General features: G+C 42.7%; 1 protein-coding gene across 3 annotated transcripts; it reads left to right on the top strand.

The window, feature by feature from the left end:
• On the top strand, positions 1–21,897 carry CTNNB1 (catenin beta 1). Of its 3 annotated transcripts, XM_069007523.1 has the most exons (17): positions 4–206; positions 3,309–3,388; positions 13,446–13,506; positions 13,968–14,195; positions 14,335–14,588; positions 14,679–14,917; positions 15,003–15,204; positions 15,543–15,687; positions 16,167–16,270; positions 16,362–16,700; positions 16,948–17,106; positions 18,009–18,128; positions 18,280–18,430; positions 18,520–18,641; positions 19,798–19,858; positions 20,614–20,834; positions 21,124–21,897. In XM_069007523.1, exons 3-16 carry the CDS (start codon positions 13,494–13,496, stop codon positions 20,820–20,822), a joined length of 2,346 nt encoding a protein of 781 aa, XP_068863624.1. In that variant the 5' UTR covers positions 4–206; positions 3,309–3,388; positions 13,446–13,493; the 3' UTR covers positions 20,823–20,834; positions 21,124–21,897. The 3 variants fall into 3 exon arrangements, with proteins under 3 accessions (XP_068863625.1, XP_068863624.1, XP_068863623.1); XM_069007522.1 differs by lacking the exon at positions 3,309–3,388; XM_069007524.1 differs by lacking the exons at positions 3,309–3,388; positions 20,614–20,834 and having other exon boundaries at positions 1–206.
• Positions 21,898–22,827: the final 930 nt, after the last annotated feature.

Genomic DNA, 22,827 nt, shown 5'->3' with positions numbered 1-22,827 from the left:
GGGAGCAGCGGCGGCGCTCGGGGGACACAAACACCGCCGCCCCGTACGGTCGTCACCCGGGAGCCAGCGGCGGGGGCACCGCCGTGAGAGAGGAGGAGGAGGCGGGGGGACAAGGAAGGAAAGACGGACCGGACCGGGATCGCCTGGGCAGCAGCAGCAGCCGCCGCCGGAGCCCGGGGGGACCCTGCGCTCTCCCTTCCTGCAACGTTAGTGCCGCTTTCTCCGGCGGGAACTTGGGGTAAACCCGGGCCGGCCCCCCCCGCGGCCGTGAGGGGGTCCAGGGTGTGCCCGGCGGGAAGGACGGGGCTGGGGGAGGGGGGGAGCGGGGGTGGGAGAGAGGTGGGGGAGCAGGAAAGGAAGAGAGAGAGAGGGCTCTTGTTTTTGGGAGGTCTGGACAGCTGCGTGGCTGCAGGAGCGGCAGCTGCAGCTCCCGAGGTGTCTCTTGGGAAGCTCGTCCTGGGGCGAGGGGGTGGCTGCTCTGGTCTGCGGGAGAAGGCGAGTCCCTGCGCCCGGCTCTGCTCTCGTTTGCAGCAGAACCCGGAGTACTTTAATGACCCTTTATTATTTTTGTTTAAAGGTTCTCCCTCCCTCCCCCTTCCCTTTTTTAGGGGAGTACTAACTCGCCGGTGGGCTGCAGATCCCCTTTGGCGATAGGAGGGGGAAGAGAGCAGGGTACGGGTTTATTTGTACCGAATATAATTAATCACGGTCACTGCAGTCAGCGGGAGATAACTAATCTGTTGCCTTGTGGGGTTTCGGTCTTAGTGGCATTGCCGTTTGCTGGAGAGGTTATGCTGCTGCTGCTGGGTGTCACCGAAATGAAGCTTCCCCGGAGCTGGGAGCAATCAAATTAAGTTTTTTAACATCTACCCTACCAGGGTCTTGTAGGGAATGACTGGGCTCCGGGCGGTGTGGCGACTCCCACGCTGCAAGGGGAAGCGCCCGCTGCTTCCCGTGGCCGGCTGGGGGGACCACGGTGGCTCCAGCCTCCCAAAGTAACGCGTTCCTGAGGTGTGGGAATCAACTTGCGGTTACTCCCAGAACTACCTAGGGCACTTATTTCTCATTTCTCTAGGAACAGGGGCTCCCGGTGTGTTGTTTTGTGGTTTGTTGTTTGCTTAAGAAAACAAAGCTTAGTTCATCTCTATTGTGCATGATTAGCTACTCCTAGAGCAGCAAGTTTTCTTAAATTTAGCAAAACCTTGAATTCTTCCCTAGTTAAAACTCAATGTAGGACGTTGGTAGTTTCTTTTTTATCTCTTCCCCAAAACGTTCTCTGAAAATTATCCCTTCTGGAAAGAAAGGACAGACTGTGCGAAGGTACCGTGGGCAACTTGTGACTTTAGGAATTGCGGTGTTAATCTTTGTAATCAGCTACTTCTTGATCTCTTTCTCATGGAGCAGCCATTGTTCTGACACTCTGTATATTCCAGACATCTGTGGTCCTCCCATCCCCCAAAGTATGCAAGTGGTGAATGGAAAGAGGCTGGGCTGGTATGCTGAGGTCGAGGGATGGAAATCAAGGAGGCGTTTTAGTAAAACAGGATCTTTATGTGCTGAGACTACAGTAAAGGCAAAGACAAGAAAACTAGCTGAAGGAGGATCAAGGTTTTCTTGATACTAAGTTCAGACACACCAGAGAGCAACTTTCCAGTTATGATTTTGCTTCTGAATGACATAAAGGTACTACTGCAAGGCTCCAAAAAAAAACCTAAGTGGCAAAACTTACTGGTGTGTATTGGCCCAAGTTATAATATGAATTTCAGTACCTAACAGCCCAGGAACCTAATGTTGATCTTGCGCTTTTGATAAAAAGATGCTGACAGCTGCAGGTATCTGACTACTGTGTCATTTGTCTAATGGCTGGTACTATTGCAAATGAAGCTGCTTAGGTATTCAGGCAAGAGTTTGAGACTCTCTAAATTCAGCTGTTAGTACAAAGTCATACTGAGTGTCTCACTGTTCTGGGGTTGTTCTAAAGAAAGGTCGTATTTGCTCATCTCTATTAGTTCAGGTATTTTCTGTTTAGGTATAAACTGATATCCAGGGGAATGTTCACTTAGGTCTATATAGCTGATCATTTCCCAAGATCTAGGGGAGAAATAAGTAAAAACACCTTGTTGGAAAGGACAGTGCCATGCACGATAGCTTCTAGAAGCGAGGATTTAATACAAGTAAAACTTGATAGGAAAAAATCAGTTCTTCAAATGCTGTGTTACAGCCTTATCAACCCAAGCTTCCTTTTTCTTGCCTATACTATAAATAGACTGGGCTCTTTGCATGGTGTGTGTCTACTATGGACACCAGCATTTTGCTCTGTGGTGTGTCAGTAACTGGCTTGCTGTGAAACCTGGTTGCCCTTCAGACAAAATGATTTCTCTGTGAAACAGATGTCCATCTGTCATGGCTCTGCATCTGAACTAGCATCCTGAAATACTGTGTTCTGAAGAGTTGAACTTGATGTTTTGGGGATGTTGAGGCAAGAAGTTAGTACTAGCACTGTTCTGATTTTGCAGTATTTTCGGGGGTAGAAGGGGAAGAGGCAGGAATGGAGCAGAAAATACGGCTATTGGAGGCTTCTGTCTCAGAAACTGAAGTCTGAATGTGCAGTCTGAAACTCCTGGATAAGGATGTTTCTGCAGAGTATTGTTTAGTAGGCAGACTAGTGTGCAAATACAGCAGTAATCAAAATCACTTACATTAATTCATAGTTAAACTGGTAATACAGGGGTTGTGGTGATCGTGCAGTTACCTGCAGCAAAACTTGTTCTGTGACTGTGGTAGCCTGTATACCATGGCAGGAAAATCAGGACTGACCTTACTTATCTTAAACATCATACTTCACAAAGCCTGATAAAACCTGTGAGAAACTGTGCAGGCAGCTGTGACTTGCTCCTGGGTTCTCACAACGTGCACTTGCAAGCTCTGAGCCCAGTGCCTTGCTGGGTGAGAACCTAGAAATGGCAAACTCCTTGGCAGTAAGTATTGTGTGTGACTCTTCTTGTCTCTTTAGATAAAATTATTATCCTGGCATGGCAATATTTCTGATTTTCCAGTTAAGCACCGATTGAATTGGCTAGACTTGCCATCATAAGGCAGCCTGACAGTGGTTAACTTTTAATGTCCATTTCTGGCACTTGATTCCAAGGTAAAACTTGCTGTAGTCTGTGATCAGGCTTTAGCCCAGGAGGGTAATGTGTTAAACTGTGCTGGCACTGTGTAGCCTGTGCTGCTTCTCATGAGAAGAAAGGAGCCAGAAAAGTTGTTTAGTTTTTTGGCGTTTTGTTCTTTTCTTTTTTCACTGACAGGTAACTTCAAGTGCAAGGGAGAGAACTAATGGAAGTCTAATTCTGGCATTTCTGTCTGTGTGGAACACCAAATAGATGAGGTGAGCAGGTGATACATACCTGTAGCTCAGCCTGACCTCATGAATCTGTTAACTCTGATGTGAAAACAAATGCATGCTATGCTTTTGTTGCCTTGGCAAGTATGGGTGCAAATGTTGCTTTACAGAAGAACTTTTTGTTCATGTTCCAAGTTGACTTTAGGAAACAATGTACATTGGGCTGGATTAGTGTTGCAGAAGTGAAGTGCTTGCTCTGTTACTTAATACTAAATTAACTCTGGAACCTTGTTTGAGGACTGACTTAGAAGGTTGAAAGAGTTAATCTCGTATTCTATGTTGCTGCATTTAAAAAACAGTATGAGCTAGCTGGATTTTGCTGGAGTTGGCAGATGCTCCGTGTGCACTGTACATGTATTTGCTGGAACCAGCATTTCTGGGCTGACTTAACTGTGCTAAATAGACTTGTATAAATTGGAGAACTTTGCCAACTCTGCAGCAACTGTAGCAAGTAGTGCTGTATTGTCCTGGCAACAATTCAGGTGCCCTCCAGTGGCCAGAAATCTTAACATCCTAAAGGTGCTAATAAATGCAGCTGCCTTGTCAGTTTGCCTTAATTAAGAGTGAGTTGAAGAAACATCTTTTAGTGTCAGACTTCATTAGCACGTTTGTTGTTTAAACAGTCCTTTTTGGAGTGTTGGTGTGCCTTATTGTAAATACATAGTTATTCTGGCAGACAAGCAAAGACAGCCACTTTCAGATTCATAAGTATTTCATTAGTGTCAGTGTAATTATGACTAATCACTCTGGTTTCTTAAACTGTGGAGATTAATGTTTAACATCCAAGTTCAGGGCTGGCTATGTGGTTGCAGTCTAAGAAGAAACTGGATTATGGTAGATACTTCCTGGTTTGGAAGAGAGATGTTTGCTAAGTTGTTCCTGTACTGGTGTGAAAATGGGTGTTTCAAGTTATGCACAAACAGGAGGGAAAGGTACTTCTGTAACCGTGTCTGTTGTTAGTGATGCACATGGTTGTGTTAAATGACTACAGAACCATTGTCTTTTTGACACACAAAACTGTGTGGGCAGGGAAACTTGAGGGCTGGCAGTGGTTTTGTTCCTGAACTTTGAGTGTTAAATGTCGTATAATATTTGTCTGAATTATCATAGGTTGCCTCTAAATGATCACAATGGCAACTGGGGTTTTTTTTGTATGTGACTAGGTAAGGCTAAAGAACGAATTTTGATCCTGTCTAATGCCAGCTCTACTACAGTCATCTTACTCAGTGATAAGTATGGGCACATGGACCAAAAGCTGTAAACCTGTGTGCATTTATTACGTGAGTCCTGCTGGCAGACTAAACCTTGGATAGAAACACTGGCTCATCCCTAAGCAAGGAGGATGGGAGTATGTATAGTGTAGATACCTGTGTTCCACAAATAAAATGTGGGAGCTCTCTAAGCTGTGATAATAAAACTGCTCTTAATGTTTTGCCCAGCCATGAGCATACTCAAACTTAGTGAATGCTGCACAAAGCCCTAGTGGGAAATGTGTGCCAGTGACCCAAAGATTTCAAATCCACTGCTGAACAGAAGTGACTTAGTAACTGTTCTGAGGTTACTGGCTTGTGGTGCTGGTGCTTAGTCGGTCAAAACAATTAAGACATACGAGTAATTGGGTTGATAATCTTGTTATGACCTTAATGCAAGTTCATAAACTTGAAACTGTCATACCAGTCCTTTAATACTGAGCTACAAACTGCTGTCAAGGGATTGATATGTACATTATGTGAGGAAGTTCATTACTTTTGTTCTCAAGCTGGATGTGTAACATCAGAGTTGTAGTTGAAGCAGTTTTCATGTCATAACGTTTAAAATTATCATCAACTCCTATCTTGGACGGTCAGGAGGATACTTAGGTACTTGAGATCTATCTTGCCAGTTAATAAAGTGAAAGTTTTTGCTAGTGCTGTGGTATGCTTGCGCGTGAAAAGCTCTCTTAAATCATTACTTTCAAACATGACCTGATAATTTGTCAACTTGAACACAGCAGCTGCTTATAGCTCTTAGAAATGACCAGAAATTTCTAGAAATGACAAATAAATACCTAGGGCAGAAAGTGTTTTGTTTGCAGATCTTGTTAGAAGCTGCTGGTATAATTGCCCATGATTTTGAATGTAAAGGATTGTGTTGACAGACCTCTTGTAACTCTTGAATGTTCTCTAGGTAAAGAGCAAAATAACTGTGCTGTGGATCTAAACACTTAATTTCTGAAGTGACAAGATCCAGTTCTGTGAGATTTCAGCTCCTGCAGTATGATTTTTAAGTAAGAGTGTGTGACTATGTGAAGAGGTGCTTTCTTTACATTGCATGCTCAGCCATGTGCCTCTGGCCAGCATCAAACAAATTATGTAGGGCACTGCTGATAAGAAATTATAGTGGTAGGTAACTGCTACCAAATGCATTTGGACATATCCATGTGTCCCATTAGTCTGTAATTTCTACCAAAGTTTCTCTAGAATGTCTGTTCTAAAGAGTGAAGTACTGTCCATCTCCTTTCTTTCAAAAGGAGAACCTTTGTATGATATTGCCAGCTTCATTTCTGGGGAGGCTTCCTAGCAGGTTCTACAGTTTCAAAGTTCATCTTTTAGAATGATAGTGCAGGTTGGTACCAGGATGATCTTTATTTCTTTTTTAGTAACTTTCCTGATGTGCTTGTTCTGAATTCTCTTCCAGGTTCTCATAATTTTGTACATTAGTTATCTGACATATTTGCTGGCTGACAGTGGCTCTCAGACCAATGTTAGCTCTTGCTTTATTGAGAATTCTAATGGGTTGTTTTTAAAAGGGTACTTAAACCTTAGTACCTGTGAAGACCCTGATGAATTGCACAAGCTGTTAGTGCCTTCGTACTGTGTTAGTTGCTTGGAGCACAGCACGGACAGGGCTGCATCTGGAAGAGACCCATCTGCCAGTGAAATCTCCAACCCCCACTTCTGATACCTTTTGTTACCTAAACTGTCAGTCAGTGCAAAGCTGCTCTTCAGCAATTGATTAAAACTACCCACGTTCTGGGTGGCTTTCTGTACTTTGGGTAAGCAAAATGAAATGTGGCTCTTGCTACACTTATGTTACAGTCTCACTTGAAACTTAGGAGTTGTTGAACATTACAAGCTGGGTAGGAAGTATGGTTCCTTACTACCCTGCTTTCTCTTTTAGGAGGAAGGGTAAGGTAAAACTGGTGAGTGTCCTGTCATATCAGAACACTCTGTAGTGCTCCAGAAGTGAAATGTGGCAGATTGGAACCTTACAGCTGTTGTAAAGTTCTTGTGGCCCCTTTTCCTCCTCTGCCACATTTGCTTAAGACTGTATTGACTCAAAAACAAGCCTCGAGTTTTTTGGAACTTGCAACCCAAGTCTTTTCCTTCACTAGACATTTTTTGAGGAATATGTTCTCCTTTTAAATACTGCTAACCAAGTGTTTAAGTCGAGTCAAGATTAGTAGACTGCCTGCATTTCAGTGCCATCAAGGAGTTGTAATCAACTTGGAGAAGTCTAGCAAGAAAGAAATATTTACATATTGTTTGCTTTAGCCAATAGGCACATGAATATAAGCCCTGCTCTGTACTCTTGGTCTTAGATTGCTGAGAACTGAAAATAGAGAGGCAACATGTTATTTTGCAAGTGGCATCAAGAAAAAAACCCTTACAAAAAATAGTGTAGGGAGGTTCGTCTGCCTTTGTTGCAGAAAGGAATTTTTAGATAATTTCTAAGGCAGAAGACAAAGGCTGAGAAGCCAGAACAATTGATGTAATGGCAATCTGGGATGCCTGAAGGAAAAAGGAAATAATGAATTGAAAATAAAGCAGCAGAGTGGCTGAAATAGAGGTAACTTGCAGTGAGTTTTTGGCAGATCTGCACCCCTCTCCCACTTTAAATCTGTGGATTATCTGAGCTAGTTTGTTGCCTCTTTCAGCATGTATTAAGGATATTTAAGGCTTGGAAATTGGAACCTTTTAACCATTGAGGTCAGTAAAGCAGATATTCAGATTTCTTAATTTCCTGAAATTTGTTAGGAAAAACAAACCTTAGACTTTCAGTCTTAATAATAAGAGAATTTAAAGACCATTTTAACACTGTTGTAAATTCTGGGTTCAGAGTCAAATTTACTATGATCTGGTTAGCTAAATCTAAGTTAGAATGTATTGCTGTTTGGAAGGCATCTTCTAACTTTCTGCAGGCATCAGTAGAATCTCTTGTCTGAAGTGTTCCTGTTTGGATAAATTCGAGCTGGAGGGATTACACAGGATACTGAGTTCATCACTGGAGAGAGGAGAAATACTTCACTAAGCAAGAACAGCGTAGTGGTTGGAGGGAAGGATGCTAGCTAAGCAAATGTTGCTTGAGGAAACAACCAGAGCAATTTTGCCATGAGTTAAAAGTTTATAAATGAGTCTGTTCTGTTGCAGTCCAGGATCAGTAAGACGGATTTCAGTGTGGGCCCATACTTTGGCATTCAGGTCAAGATTACTGATAGCTCTTAGTTTTCAATGGAACTACTGAAATAGTTTAAGTTATTACTTGGCACAACACTTAAATATAGTAATATTACTTCATCTCTTGCCATGGCACTTCTTCTGAGGTAGTAGTGAAGGCTATAGATGAATGTTTCTACCGTGTAACCCCAAAAAAAGCAGAGAAGTTTTAAAGCTGTGAAAACCTATGGATATTTTTCCTTTTTAGAGGAAAAAGACTGCATGGTTTGACTTGCTGCCTTTTGGTGTTCCATACTGCCTAAGTTTCTTCCGCTAGGTTAAGATGTCATAAGTCACCTGAAGACATTTTTTACCCACTATTAAAAATCACCCTGTTAAAACCAGAAGGAAGCCTGACATTAATATAAAATACATTAAGTTTTATACTCTGGTTCCTAGTATTGAGAATAAGGTAAGCCTTAATTTTGCTATCTCTAAAAATATCCAAGTGGTACCTTGCTTTGTTTAATGTGATAATATGCAGCCCATAACCATTATTCAAGAGCCACTTTTCAGTGAGTTTCATAGTAGCTTTTCTGTGTTCAAGTCCTTAAAGCACTGACGTGCAGAAGTCAGTATTTGTGGGTGACTAATTTCCCAGTAGTCAAGGCCTTCTGATACTTGCATATAACTAACTTCAGAATAATCTACACTCACTGTATGTAGCTATTTCTTTTAGAGGGGACAAAGTGGCTGAGGACTGCAAATGCTACTGTTGGAAACAGAATATGGGAATGCTCTTCAGTATTTGTTTACTGGGTATGGGAATGTATTTCAGGAAATGTGTTGTTTGTACTCCTCTCTGGTATCTTTGTACAAGGAAAATAAATTTTTAAAAAATGTGATCTTCAGAGTGAAATATGAGCACATTCTGTACCTATTTTCAAAAAGATATCTTCTGGTCATTTTTTACGAAAAATTCTAAACTCCAGCTGTCATTCCTACCACAAGCTCCTAACATTCCTTAAAACACACAACACCAAAACTATCCTTCCAGGACTTTTTAGCAGTCTTACAGAAGCATGTGGTACATGAAGGACTTCCAAAATTACCTCCAAAGGTACTTTAACCAGAGCTCAGTAAAGCCAGATAAAAATTCTCAGTTTTCTTTAGAACCTGCAGGGGATATGGGAGGAGAGAACTTAATCAATCCACGTTTGGATAAGGAATAATTAGAAGTTTACCACAGTTTGGATCATGTCTTCACAAGACTAAGATCAGTAGAACTAGGTCTGTCTGTTGCAAGAGCTTGTATCTAGGGCCTAGGTTAGACCAAAAATTGCTTAGAGACAGTTCAGCCACTCTTGCCTAAAGTGCCTTTATACCATGCAAGCTTTTTTCCTGATGCTTCCACTGTCAGTATTGTCATACTTGGATGTTTCCTCCTCCCCCACATTTTGTTTTCTAGAAAACAGGCTAACAACTTCCAGGGGAAGATTAAAAAAGGTTGTTTTGTTGTGATTTGTTTTTTAATTCCTTAATTGGATGTATTTTCCAAATTCCCAACTTGAAAACTAAGGTTAATTAGGAAGCTTCTGCTACATTAAGAACTGAAAATATAAGGACTTGGGTCATAGAAATGAGTGCTCTCCAATGTTATTAGCTGTGGACCTGCTGTTGCCTGTATATTTTGGCAGTGGATTTTTATAAAGAAGATATACAGGTGGCAGGCAGCTAAGACCAGTTACAAAATCAGACCCAAAGAATGCTTTCACTAACACCTTGGGAATGGTTGGAATAACTTCAGAGCACTTGGAGAAAAACTATTTTCCAGTACAGGTACTTCACTTGTGTGTAGATGATAACAGCAATTAAAAATGTGTAACTGTCAGAAGATGATGTGCCTGTTCTATGTAACAAATGTGTCATTCAGAGCTGGTGGGTAGTTTAAAGATGGAATTGCTTGGCCTGTCCTAGGTAAGACAGAGACATAGAAGAGGAAAACATGGTCAGTAGGTGTGTTTGTGTGTAGTAACTCATGGTGTTTGGATGGATCAGTCTGGATTTCTCCTGCATGTTTTAGTAACACACTACTCACACAAAGGATTTATGGCAGACTTGCAAACTTTGACTTGCTTTATAAAGGTGGCAGGAATGGGGAGGGAACTGCTTATCAGATCAGGTGTAATTTGAGTCACTCTTACTGAAGAGAATTGTTCAGATTTGAGAACTACTGTAGGCTTGTTGACTTTCTTGGCATATGTGGAACTATTCTCCAAAATCAGAAATTAATACCTAATAAAAACACATGATCAGAAATAATACATTATACTTCTTACATTCCTTTTGAAAATCAAGAAATTTGAATTTTCTGTAATAATTTGAAATTATTAGCTCATGTGCCTTCTAAGCTTGCAGAACCATTTTTCCTAGTTTTTTAGACTGAGACAGATGGCATGCAATACAGCCTAGTGCAAGGTCTTGAATTGCTCTTCACATGAGTTTTTTTAGTACATAGTCTAAAAAGCTCCAACCTCCATTTAAACACAAAACTGGTGATGCTTGCTAAGCAAGTAGATAAGTCTCATAGGGCAGGAGGAGATTTTTGAGAAGTGAAGAGTCCTGTAACTCCTCATAGTACAACCACGTGAACCATATAACATGATATTTACCAAATTCCCATTTCCTAGTATCTTCTAGTCTTCAAAAACAGCAAAGCTTGCAGAAGCTTGTTGTTATGCTGAAGTTTGTTTGTAAAGTATGCTGAGGACTTCTGTCTCTTCCTGATGGCTGAGATGTGTTTGGCTGACCTTGTACTGATCCAGTTTGTCAGGAAAATGAGCAGCACAGATGTTTGTACCTAAGCCTGGTGGTGTCGCTCCCTTTGTAGGTGTGTTGGTTAACCTTGACAGTGACAAACAGGAAGACAAAGTCAGCAGCTTGCCTGGACTCAGCTTGCTCCCTGTTAAAATTAGAAGAGAATGTGAAGGAAAATATGAGAGAATGTTTAAGTGCAGAAAACCTAAAATCAAACCCTGGCTACTTTTGTTTAGCAGTTAGTTTGGACTTGGAGGATTAAACCCAATTCCCCATCTAAATAATAAAAAAAAAGCTACCAGGAATTGCTGGGGGGCTGCAGGTGTATGAAGTGGAGAGTGGGATGTTGGAACTTGCAGATGCAGCTGGCAGGCTGATCTAGGGTCAGCATTCCAAAGACTGAATGTCTGACTGGTAATGCATTTCTGAACACTTAGTATTCTTCATTGCTGTTTGTAGATGTTTGTCAGTGTTATTGTGGAATAGTGCTGCAGTTCAGTGGCTACTTTGGTCTGTTGGATTTTACCTAATGGTAGAGCTGCTCTTCTGATCTCTTCAGGCTGCTGAAATGGAAACGGCAATTTCAGAGTGCAGGTGCTATAAGCCAATTGCCTTCACTGGTGCAGAATTCAACGGTGGAGAAAATTATAAGTGTTCCCAAGCCCCTTACTGCAAATAGGAATCTCAGGTGGTAGTAAATGTCTCAAAGCATAGTCACTGCTCTTAACATACTGTTAGATGAACCAGTCGACTTCAAAACTAGTTTGGTGATCCTTTTTTTAGCATAGTCCTGATGGGAGGAGATGGCAAAGTTATGATAAAAATAGATCTTTTTTGTGCTAAGCATATTGAAAATTTCTTACGGCAGCTAGAATATGCCAGATTTTTTATTGGCAGTGTCACATTTCACTTAGAGTGAGGACTACAGGGAGCAAGGATACAAATTTTGCTGTTAGTGCTACTCCCTTCTTTCTGTTTGGAAGGTGTTAGTGGAACTCGCAAAGTAATGCAGAAGACCTGCAGAGAACTATCAAGCTTCTGTATAGGCACTTCCTCAACTTAGCTACTCATTAGAATGTTTTAATCAATGGTGAACTGACAAAATGATTTAAGTTTTTCCTTCCACTTGCTACTGCTACTCTCAAACGCCTAACAGTATGGAAGAATCCAGTGGTAAGGGACTGTCTGTTGTCAGCACATCCTCTATGCACATTGTCAAGGACAGACTCCGAGTTGACCTGTCTCTTCCATGCTGTGGAGTAGGACCAGTTTAGAGTTTCCAGCTGCACAGCAGGATGCTTATTGTATGTTGTATAATGTCTTATATCAGCTTAATGCTGCTTATCTGCTGCAGATGCAGATCTACTGTCCATTTTAAAAGAGCCAGGGAAGGGTTGCTGCCAAAGTTGTGGGAGTGCAGAGTCAGGACAAACAGCACTGGCATTTGTAAAGCAAAGCAACAAGATTGCTCAGGGTGTTGGAGTATCTTGCAGCTGGCTCAGAGTCAGTGAAATACAAGTTTGTGCCACCTATCCAGTGAGACTTTTAAACTGCAGGCCTGTCCTCTGTTTAATTACAATTTTCAAAAAAGTACTCCTGAAGGAAACTCTTTAACTGGGAAATCTGCCTTTACACAAATACAGCATCAGGTGGACTTTGTTCTCCTGGTGCAGCACTGCAGACCTGTCCTTTCAGGGATTAGTGCCTTGCCTTTACTTCATTGTGCCAGAATGTTTTGGTTGGAACAGCTCTAACACCTAATGGCACATTAAAGCTGATTGTTGCAAGAGATGGTTTTGCTCCCTGCACAAGCTACCACTATGAATGTTTCTGCTTGGCTGGCTCCCAGAATAGGCTGTCACCAGCTCTGTCTGTGCTGGAAACAGTGTGGGACTGTGGGACAGAGGGGGGAAGGGGAGAAAATGAAATAAAAGTGACCCATTCTGGAGCTGTAGCCTCAGATTTCTCTCTCTGGGTTAGTGAATAGACAGCTACAGATTTATGGTACAAATACTATCATACTGCTTGGTGATATCAATTGGAGGTGCATACTGAAAATTTGGATAGGGCTTTTGATCATATTTCAGCCTCCTGCCCCCAATTATCTTGGCTTTTTGTGCAAAAAATAAAAATTAGTTTGGTGAATCAATGTGTGTGCAGCTGAAGGACAGGTTTTTTTTTTTTTTTGTAAAGCTGGTTCAATTTTTAGTTTTAACTTCAAGGAAGAGTTTTGTGTAGGAAGAAACCTTTATTCTTACGGTACAGGAAGGGAGTAAAGGAGGTTACAATTATAATTCTTACGTACTCTTTGTGCCACTGAAATAACAGCAGCTTGCCTTACATGGTCATTTCAGCTTTCCCCATGAAAATTCAGTCGTAGCCCTGTATCAAACAGTTTTTCTAGTATCTTCTAAGTAGTTAATCTTTGAGAGAAATGAGGAAGTCTGACATTTAGCCATTGTCTTTGTGGCATTTCCAAACTCTGGAATTTAATGTCTGGACTTCATCTTAAGCAAAGATAGAGGAGTAAAAAATTAGCTCTGTCATGGTCAGCCTTCAATTCTTGTTCTCTTGCAGCTCTAAGAGAATATCTTAGGTATAACCTGACAGAAGAAGCCTGGGTGATACATCGTGTTCTTATGCATGTCTGTCCATGGGGGTTTGCTAATTAACATTTGAGTATACTCACTGTAGTAATGAAATGGCAAGATGTGCCAAGCCTTAGTTTGCAATTCTAGTGTTCTTAATGTGAAATCCTGTTTTACTAGTCTGATTAGTGTTTAATAAGTTCTAACCTTGCTCTTTTTTAGGATCTCTGAAAGGGTGCAGGAAAGAGTTCTGGGAGCATAACAAGGAACATGGCAACTCAAGGTACATAATGCATTGCAATTTCTGTTACTAGAATCTGGAAGACTCCTTATTCCTCTTTTTTTAACTTTTCAAAGTCACTTGGATTGAATAACATCTGCTATATTACAGTAATTAATAGTTTACACTGGAAATCAAACCTTCAGACAAGTTTCTTGTAAGCATTTTGGGTCCCTTAAGTACAGTCAAGTACATAACCATGGCATGTGGAAAAGGGAACCTTTAAGCAGTAGGTCAGGACAGCCACAATAGCAGTGATTGTTCTGCCTGTTCCTCAGGTTTACACGTCTGCATTGGTTCAGTGTAAAGCCTCAGTTTAAAATTGCTGCTCACTTGCAGTGCTGGGTTGAGGTAGTTGTTTATAACAGTTCATTTTAATTTAAAATCTGTGTCATCTCTAATAGGATTAATACATGCTGGAGTAATTGAACTAAACTTAATTGTTCACCAATGGTTTTTTACAGCTGACTTGATGGAGCTGGATATGGCAATGGAGCCAGACAGAAAAGCAGCAGTCAGTCATTGGCAACAGCAGTCATATCTGGACTCTGGTATCCATTCTGGTGCCACAACAACTGCTCCCTCCTTGAGTGGCAAGGGAAATCCTGAAGAAGAAGATGTGGACACAACACAAGTGCTGTATGAGTGGGAGCAGGGGTTCTCTCAGTCCTTCACCCAGGAGCAAGTTGCGGGTAAGGCCTTTCCTATTACACCGGTTTACTTGGACATGCAGTTCAACAATACAGAAACCTAACAACTCAGTTATTGCCAATCTGGATGATGAGCTTTTTATTCCTAGTCTAAGGTTATTATGACTTGCCTTGTTTTCAGATATTGATGGCCAGTATGCAATGACTAGAGCTCAGAGGGTGCGTGCAGCTATGTTCCCTGAAACACTGGATGAAGGAATGCAAATCCCATCCACGCAGTTTGATGCAGCTCATCCAACTAATGTGCAGCGCCTGGCTGAGCCATCCCAGATGTTAAAACATGCTGTTGTTAATTTGATAAACTACCAAGATGATGCTGAACTTGCAACTCGTGCAATCCCAGAACTGACCAAACTGTTGAACGATGAGGACCAGGTAAGTGTTTTCTTTGCCTGGGTAAAGCTTGCTTTTGGAGCATCTTCAATGGCCTTAAAACTGAAAGCTTTATTCAAACACTTGTGTTAGGTGGTGGTGAACAAGGCTGCAGTTATGGTTCATCAGCTGTCCAAAAAGGAAGCGTCCCGCCATGCCATTATGAGATCTCCTCAGATGGTGTCTGCCATTGTACGTACCATGCAAAACACAAACGACGTGGAGACAGCCCGGTGTACTGCAGGGACGCTACACAACCTCTCACATCACCGTGAAGGCTTGCTGGCAATCTTCAAATCAGGAGGCATCCCTGCTTTGGTTAAAATGCTGGGGTATGTGCACTACTGAGGCAGTACTTGTGTTTTGCAGTTGGGTGTGCTAGGAGCCAGGTACTCATGAGGATTTTCCCTTCTTTAGGTCCCCAGTGGACTCTGTGCTGTTCTATGCCATTACAACTCTTCACAATCTCCTGTTGCATCAGGAAGGAGCCAAGATGGCTGTCCGTCTTGCTGGTGGGCTGCAGAAAATGGTGGCTTTGCTCAACAAGACAAATGTCAAGTTCTTGGCCATCACAACAGACTGCCTTCAGATTTTAGCATATGGCAATCAAGAAAGTAAGGTAGGTGCCTCTGATGCTGAAGTAGTTAAAATGAGCAAGCTTGTAATGAATGGCCTGACAGCTCTTGTGTACTGACCTCCTGACTCTGAATCTCCAGCCACGTGCCACTGGCTTTTGCCAGTCAGTCCTGACCTTGCAAAAGGGGAGGGATACGGGAATTATCTTGCAGAAATGCTGCTGTGCTTATAGTGAGAATTTAAGAACTTAAGAGTCCACATAAGCAGATGGGAATGTTTTTTTAGGGAACTGTAACCATGAGGGGTGTAAGCCAGCAACATTTACTACCTGCTGACGTGCGTAGGAAGTGACAGACAAATATTATTTTTGCTGTCTTTCAGCTGATTATTCTGGCAAGTGGTGGACCCCAGGCTTTAGTAAACATAATGAGGACCTATACTTATGAGAAACTATTGTGGACCACAAGTAGGGTGCTGAAGGTGTTGTCAGTCTGCTCCAGCAACAAACCTGCTATTGTTGAGGCTGGTAAGTACATTGTACTCATGCTAACTTAAACATCTACGTAGTACTTTGGGATCAGTTCATTCCACCAAGAACAGAAACTGCCAGCATGAAAAAATGAACTCGGGTTGGTCCTTAAGTCCATAACCAGGTTTGGAGGCCTTTTGTATACGGAAGTATAAAAGGATGGCTGTTTTAAGGAACTTCACTGTGTTGTTAACTGGGTGGCATTAGTGGCTGAGTGTTGTCAGGATGCATCCCTGAGAACATGCACACATTTAAAAGGCCCAGTGTCACATAGGGAATTTCAAGGACTTATTTTCCTATGTGAAGAAGGGCTAGGGCCCAGCCATACTGTGATATTAGCGACAAGAAGGATCCAAAAGCCTCTGAGACTTTGCACTCAGACTTTAAGGAAGAGAAGGATTTGACCGCTCACAAGATGAGCATCAGAGTACAGTGTTGAATCTGAGTAATGGTGTCAAATCTGTACCATCTTCCAGGTGGGATGCAAGCTTTGGGGCTCCACCTCACAGATCCAAGCCAGCGTCTTGTCCAGAACTGTCTCTGGACTCTGAGAAATCTGTCAGATGCTGCAACAAAGCAGGTAAAGGGCTCTTCTGAGGCTCTTCTGTTGACTTCAAAAGTCAACACAGTGGAAGAGAAGACTTAACTTTTTCTTCCCTCTTTTTCTGCAGGAGGGCATGGAAGGCCTTCTAGGAACTCTAGTTCAGCTTTTAGGATCAGATGATATTAATGTTGTGACTTGTGCTGCTGGCATCCTTTCTAACCTTACCTGCAACAACTACAAGAACAAGATGATGGTGTGCCAGGTTGGTGGCATCGAGGCTCTCGTGCGCACAGTTCTCCGGGCTGGAGACAGGGAAGACATCACGGAACCTGCGATCTGTGCGCTCCGTCACCTCACCAGCAGACACCAAGAAGCAGAGATGGCTCAAAATGCAGTTCGCCTCCATTACGGACTCCCAGTGGTGGTAAAGCTGTTGCACCCACCCTCACACTGGCCTTTGATCAAGGTAAATGATTAAAAGCTGCCAGAGCAGAAACTGAAAACTGTTGTTTTTTAAAATGTAACTTTAAAAGTGAAAAATACTTTGTTTCCAATGTGTTGGGGATGCAGTTTGTCTGATGGAGAAGTTAACTTCAGTTGAGCAACGTCATGTTTTTTCTTAGAGATTTAAACATTTGAGATGAACTCATTAAGTCACTAACAGCAAGCCCTCCCCTCGTGTTCTCTTTTTCCCCACCGTTCCTTACCTGCAGGCTACTGTTGGCTTGATCCGCAACCTGGCTCTGTGTCCTGCAAACCACGCCCCGCTGCGTGAACAAGGTGCTATTCCAAGGCTAGTGCAGTTGCTGGTTAGAGCACACCAGGATACCCAGCGGCGCACTTCCATGGGTGGGACACAACAGCAATTTGTGGTAAGTGCCCTCTCCTGGCACTGCATCTCTAAAAGTTCTCTCCGACTCCTTGTTTGTCAGTGCACCTCAGCCCAGCAGTGCTTGGGCTAAAGAACTGTTGTCTTATTTGCTCTAGTTCACGTTATTCTCTGTGTGCGTATAGCTCTGTCTTGGCAGACCTGAGATTTTTCTTAAATAAATAAGAATGCCAAAACTTTGGTTCTTATTTTAATAAGAACCTCTTGAGCATTTAATTCTGAATGTTATAGCTCACAGAAATACTGGTACTGTCTACAAGTAATTCTCTACCAAGAAACGAGAGCTCCCTTATCCTTCTCAGAAGAATAGGTTTAAGAATGCTATCACATCTTACTGCATATTTGCCAGGGTGCTTAGAGCTGTAGAAGTATTGAGAAGTTGTGCAGGCTTCATACCCGCTACCTGTTCAGGTCAGTGTGACAAGATCAGTCTCAATTTGATTATTTTTATCCTGTTAAACAGTTTAACAAAGGGGAGGTTTGCTTAGCACAGCAAATGGAAGCGGCATCTACTAGTACAGGCTGTAGTTAATTTGTGCAGAGGCAGGAAGGGTCCTCTTTGTTACTGGCAACTGCTGTTTCCAGCTCAGTAACTGCCAGGCTAATGCAGGTTATAGAAAAAGAGATGGTGTTACCAGAGGTGAAGTTCATAATAACAACTACTGAGGCGTTCCACTGAGATGTGTCACATACTGAATGTGGGTGGGTAAACTGGGCTGACTCCCACAGGGGTTTGAAGGCCAGCACTTGGGGGGAAGGGGGTATGTGCAGGGGACAGGTTTGGTTGATTAGCTGAAACTGCTGATTGAGTTTTTGACAGTCACTTAAGAACTTGAGAGCACACAGCATCTCAAATTCAGAAATGCCTTTTCTCTCCATAACTAGGAGGGTGTGCGTATGGAAGAAATCGTTGAGGGTTGCACTGGAGCCCTGCACATTCTTGCACGTGATGTTCATAATCGAATCGTAATCAGGGGTCTAAATACCATTCCACTATTTGTGCAGGTAAGTGAGAGCTCAAGACAGCACTATAGTGTATATTAGGAAAAGAAGCAAAATAGCTCTTGCACTTTCTGGATAGAACTGCTAAGTCAGAGTGTGCTGAAGAGCTCGTTTCAAGTGGAGGAGCTAAAGAACCCTTGTGTTTTGGTTGCAGTTGTTGTACTCTCCCATCGAGAATATCCAGAGAGTAGCTGCTGGTGTACTTTGTGAACTGGCTCAAGACAAGGAGGCAGCTGAAGCAATCGAAGCTGAAGGTGCAACTGCTCCTTTAACAGAACTGCTTCATTCTAGGAATGAGGGTGTTGGTAAGTGAACTTAAGGCCGGTTTCATACTTGTGTTAGAAGAGCTGATAGAAGTCCTGACCTCTACTAAAATCACTCTTCCTTTGGGCAGCAACCTACGCAGCTGCAGTGCTGTTCAGAATGTCTGAGGACAAACCACAGGACTATAAGAAGCGACTTTCGGTTGAATTGACAAGCTCCCTGTTCCGGACCGAGCCAATGGCTTGGAATGAGGTGAGTTCTGTCTTCTGTGTTAACAGTTCCCTGGGGAGATCTCGCTTCTATGTCCTTCCTTCTTCCACCAGAGAAGTGTAAATGCCATCAGTGATACAGGCCCAGCTTTACACAGCTGTGTGGTGGCTGTACCTTCTTTACTATCTCTCTGTGTTCAGGTGCAGCAAACCTGCAGTAAGCAGCCTTCAAGCTGCTTTTTCCCTGGCAGAGAGTAAGAGTCTGTTCTCTGCTGCTGCTGAAGTGTGTAAAACTGATTGTTTGCTAGTGTGCAAAGCTGTATACAAGAACTTTGTACTTCTCTGTGTTGCTTGTCAAAACCTAATGAACTCTGGGTGCAAAAATAGAAACATGAGTGATGTGAGGGAAGCATAAAGTGTATCTTGTGAGGCTTCTATCAAGCCAACAATGCAGGATTAGTAATCTTGGGCTGGGAATGCAACCTTTCCTGAGAACTGAGATTTCAGACTTGAATATGTTTGCAGACTCATTATCACACATGGCCTTTTTTTCATGTCTAAGGGGCTACACAGTGAATTGAGACTGAAGTCAATCTGTGTGCATGGGATACAGGGAAGGCTTCACTAATTCTTTGTTTTCCCACAAATTCTTAAGATTTAGGAGCCTAGCTTGTCTTATCTTGTAGGTATCTACTCCATAAAGGGCACTAGCCTTTGATTTGTAGTATTTCAGTGCTTACTTTTCTGTTTTCCTAAAATCTGTATCTACCATGAGAATGTGGGGGGAGCTAAAATGCAGTGTCTCTTTGAGATTGGAGTTAGGCAGTTGCTCTGCAGGCCGGCAGTTACTTCTGTGATTGAACAAATGGGAGAGGTTCCTTTAAAAGCTTTGTTGCTGGCTTGGGAATATCTGACTTGCAGGATCTGGACAGGTGTACCTGAGGAGTGTTCCTGGACCTACGCCATCTTTTTCGTTCCCAGACAGAACCCTTTTTCCAGTGATCTGTGGAATTGCATGTTGGATGCAGATACTTAGCTAAAAAGGCATTTCATGTTGACAGCAGTGCTGCAGTGCTCACTGTAGAGGAGTTGTTCAAAGGGATTTGGGGCAAGCTTCACAACTTTTTAAACTCAGAATTACAGTGCTGGGCAAAAGACCCGATGTTAAATCTGTTTTGTATTTCTTTGTGTGCACATAGACAGCGGATCTCGGACTAGATATTGGTGCCCAGGGAGAGCCTCTTGGATACCGCCCAGATGGTATGTGTCTTCTGTTCCCATTGACTAAACTTTAAACTGGATGAAGTCAAGTCATAGATTTTAAAGGAGAACTGCAAATGAGTGAAGAGTGAATTTACTCTTCAGCAAGGTATTGCAAACTGACAGGCAGATGGGGAACTGCCAGTTCAAATAACCAGTTTCTGCAGCACCACTGGCAGCGCTGAAATGGGAGCTGTATGAACATGCAAAACCAGTGTCTCTTGTCTGAGTCCTGTGGGAACACCTCCTGCTGAGCTGTTGTTTCCAGAAATCTTTTACATTCCTTACAAATGGACTTGACAATTCCAACAGTGCAGTTTTTCTTTAAAACAACAAAGCTGGTATTGAATGCGTTAGTCTGTAAGTGTCTATAGATTTGAACGCAAGCCTATCCCTAAGGATTCTGAGCTATTTTTGACTAGTCTTTCAGAAGCAAGTCTACAGTCTTGGAGCCTGGTTTTGCTGCAGTATTGTTGAATTTTAGTAGTGTTGATTGTGCAGACTAATGGCTTGGCTGGAATCTGCTCGTGCTTCTGACTGCAGTGTGCTTTGTCTGCAGAATCCTACTGGAAGGCTGTTCCGAACAATGGAACAGCCGTTAAGGGCAGGCACCAGATTGTGTTGAACTTGGCTGAACTAGAAAACAATTAGATGGCTACACGATCTCCTCACACACTGATACTTGCAGCTTCTGATGCATCTAACATCTGTTAACATTATGCCTTTTTTCCCTCTGCCACCTTTAACTTTCTTAGATCCTAGCTACCGTTCTTTCCACTCTGGCGGATACGGTCAGGATGCCTTGGGTATGGACCCTATGATGGAACATGAAATGGGTGGCCACCACCCTGGTGCTGACTACCCAGTTGATGGTCTGCCAGATCTTGGCCATGCCCAGGATCTTATGGATGGGCTGCCTCCAGGTGACAGTAATCAGTTGGCCTGGTTCGATACTGACCTGTAAATCATCCTTTAGGTAAGAAGCTCCAACCTTGAATTTAAAAACAAAACAAAAAGAGAAAAACAGCTGACTGGACTGAGGACTTGGTTGGCAGGGAGGGATTGGCTCAATTGGGTCCCAGTGTGCCAGAATAATGAATAAATGCTCTGGAAACACACAATCAGCACACTCCAAACTGACTTCTGCTGTGAAGTGTGGAAGTAATTAACTGTAATGTCTTGTGCACTGGCTTCATGCAGTCTTTGTGTTACAACAGCCCTTTACAACTCGGGAGCACTGACACCTGTGTTTTTTCTCTTTGCAGCTGTATCATCTGAGTGAACTTGCATTGATTGGCCTGTAGAGTTGCTGAGAGGGCTCGAGGGGTGGGCTAGTATCTCAGAAAGTGCCTGACACACTAACCAAGCTGAGTTTCCTATGGGAACAATTGAAGTAAACTTTTTGTTCTGGTCCTTTTTGGTCGAGGAGTAATAATACAAATGGATTTTGGGAGTGATTCAAGAAACGAAGAATGCACAAGAATGAACTGCAAGATGGAATTTATCAAACCCTAGCCTTGCTTGTTAAAAATTTATTATTTTTTTTAAATCTCTGTAATGGTACTGACCTTGCTTGCTTTGGAAGTAGCCTTTCTTTTTGCAGTAATTGTTGTTAGTTTTTTTTAAAGTCTCTCGTAGTATTAAGTTATAGTGAATATGCTACAGCAGTTTCTAATTTTTAAGGATTGAGTAAAGGTGTAGAACACTAATTCATAATCGCTCTAACTGTATTCTGAATAAAGTGTAACATTGTGTAGCCTTTTTGTATAAAAAACTAGACAAATAGAAATGGTCCAATTAGTTTCCTTTTTAATATGCTTAAAATAAGCAGGTGGATCTATTTCATGTTTTTGATCAAAAACTTTATCTGGGATATGTCTGGGTAGGGGCCAGTAAGAACTGTTTATTTGGAACCTTGTATTGGACAGTTTACCAGTTGCCTTTTATCCCAAAGTTATTGTAGCCTGCTGTGATACAGATGCTTCATGAGAAAAATGCAGTTATAAAATGGTTCAAAATTAAAGTAAACTTTTAATTCACTCTGTGTCAAATTATTTCAGATCACAAAGTATATCTGTGTGTTAAGAAATAGTTCTGGATTTTTGCACAGCCACTTTAGTATGGAGGAAGAATAATTTACCTCTTTGATCCCACTATGGCACAGTTCCCCTTCATAGCCTGGAGCTTTCCTGCTGCAGTCCTCTGAGGCACCACTCTTCCCCTGCTTTGCTTTGGCAGGTTCCTCAGCATGAGGCAGGGTCTAGCCAGATGTGAGGCAACTCCACTTTGTGCCAGGCCTGCCAGCCCCACAGCTCTTCTGGGCTTCAAAAAGGACCAACAGCCTCCTGCCTCAGCTCCCCTCAGAGGTGCCCCTTCACTAAGGGTGGGTGAAAGATCAGCTGGTTCAATGGCTCAAAGCCCTTCTCACGTGTCCTTAGTGTTCAGACCTGTGTGGAAGTGGCTTCCCTTAGGCAGCACCTGTGTGACTGGAAGGGGACAAAGTGGTTCTGAGACTGCTGGCTCAGCCACAGGCTGCACATCTGCACTGTGCAGCTGTCACCAGCTCTGTGGGAGCAACACTCTGGGCACTTCCACTCCAGGCAGCAGTTTGCCAGCAGGAGATCAGAGCAGGCCTTGGCTGCACAGACTCGTGGCTCAAGATGCTGAAAGCAACTGCAGCAGCCTGCTTCCCCTTCCACTGCAGAGGGAATGGTCTCACCCAAGGAATTCAGCTTTGTTCCTCTCAGCCACACTTGGCTGCTTAACTTCTACTGTGAAACACTAGACCAAATAATAGCCAGCACTCACCTCCTCCCTGTTTCTAGTAACTCCAGCTGTTAAGCTATGCAATTTGATAGTTGAAGTAATGTAAGAAAACACACGAGGTGCAATCTGTTTACCTGGGGCCGTTTGCTTGCCTCCACAGACTCCAGGTACCAGGGCTGTCTGAGAGTGGGGGTGCAGCAGCA

Source organism: Aphelocoma coerulescens, chromosome 2 (genome assembly GCF_041296385.1).
Source record: "Aphelocoma coerulescens isolate FSJ_1873_10779 chromosome 2, UR_Acoe_1.0, whole genome shotgun sequence".
NCBI lineage: Eukaryota > Metazoa > Chordata > Aves > Passeriformes > Corvidae > Aphelocoma > Aphelocoma coerulescens.
This window is presented reverse-complemented; position numbering and strand designations above follow the sequence as displayed.

Coding starts and splice junctions, on each gene's coding strand:
- CTNNB1 (XM_069007522.1), top strand. Junction 16,271..16,361: donor CAGATGCTGCAACAAAGCAG/GTAAAGGGCTCT, acceptor CTTTTTCTGCAG/GAGGGCATGGAAGGCCTTCT. Junction 18,642..19,797: donor AGCCAATGGCTTGGAATGAG/GTGAGTTCTGTC, acceptor GTGTGCACATAG/ACAGCGGATCTCGGACTAGA.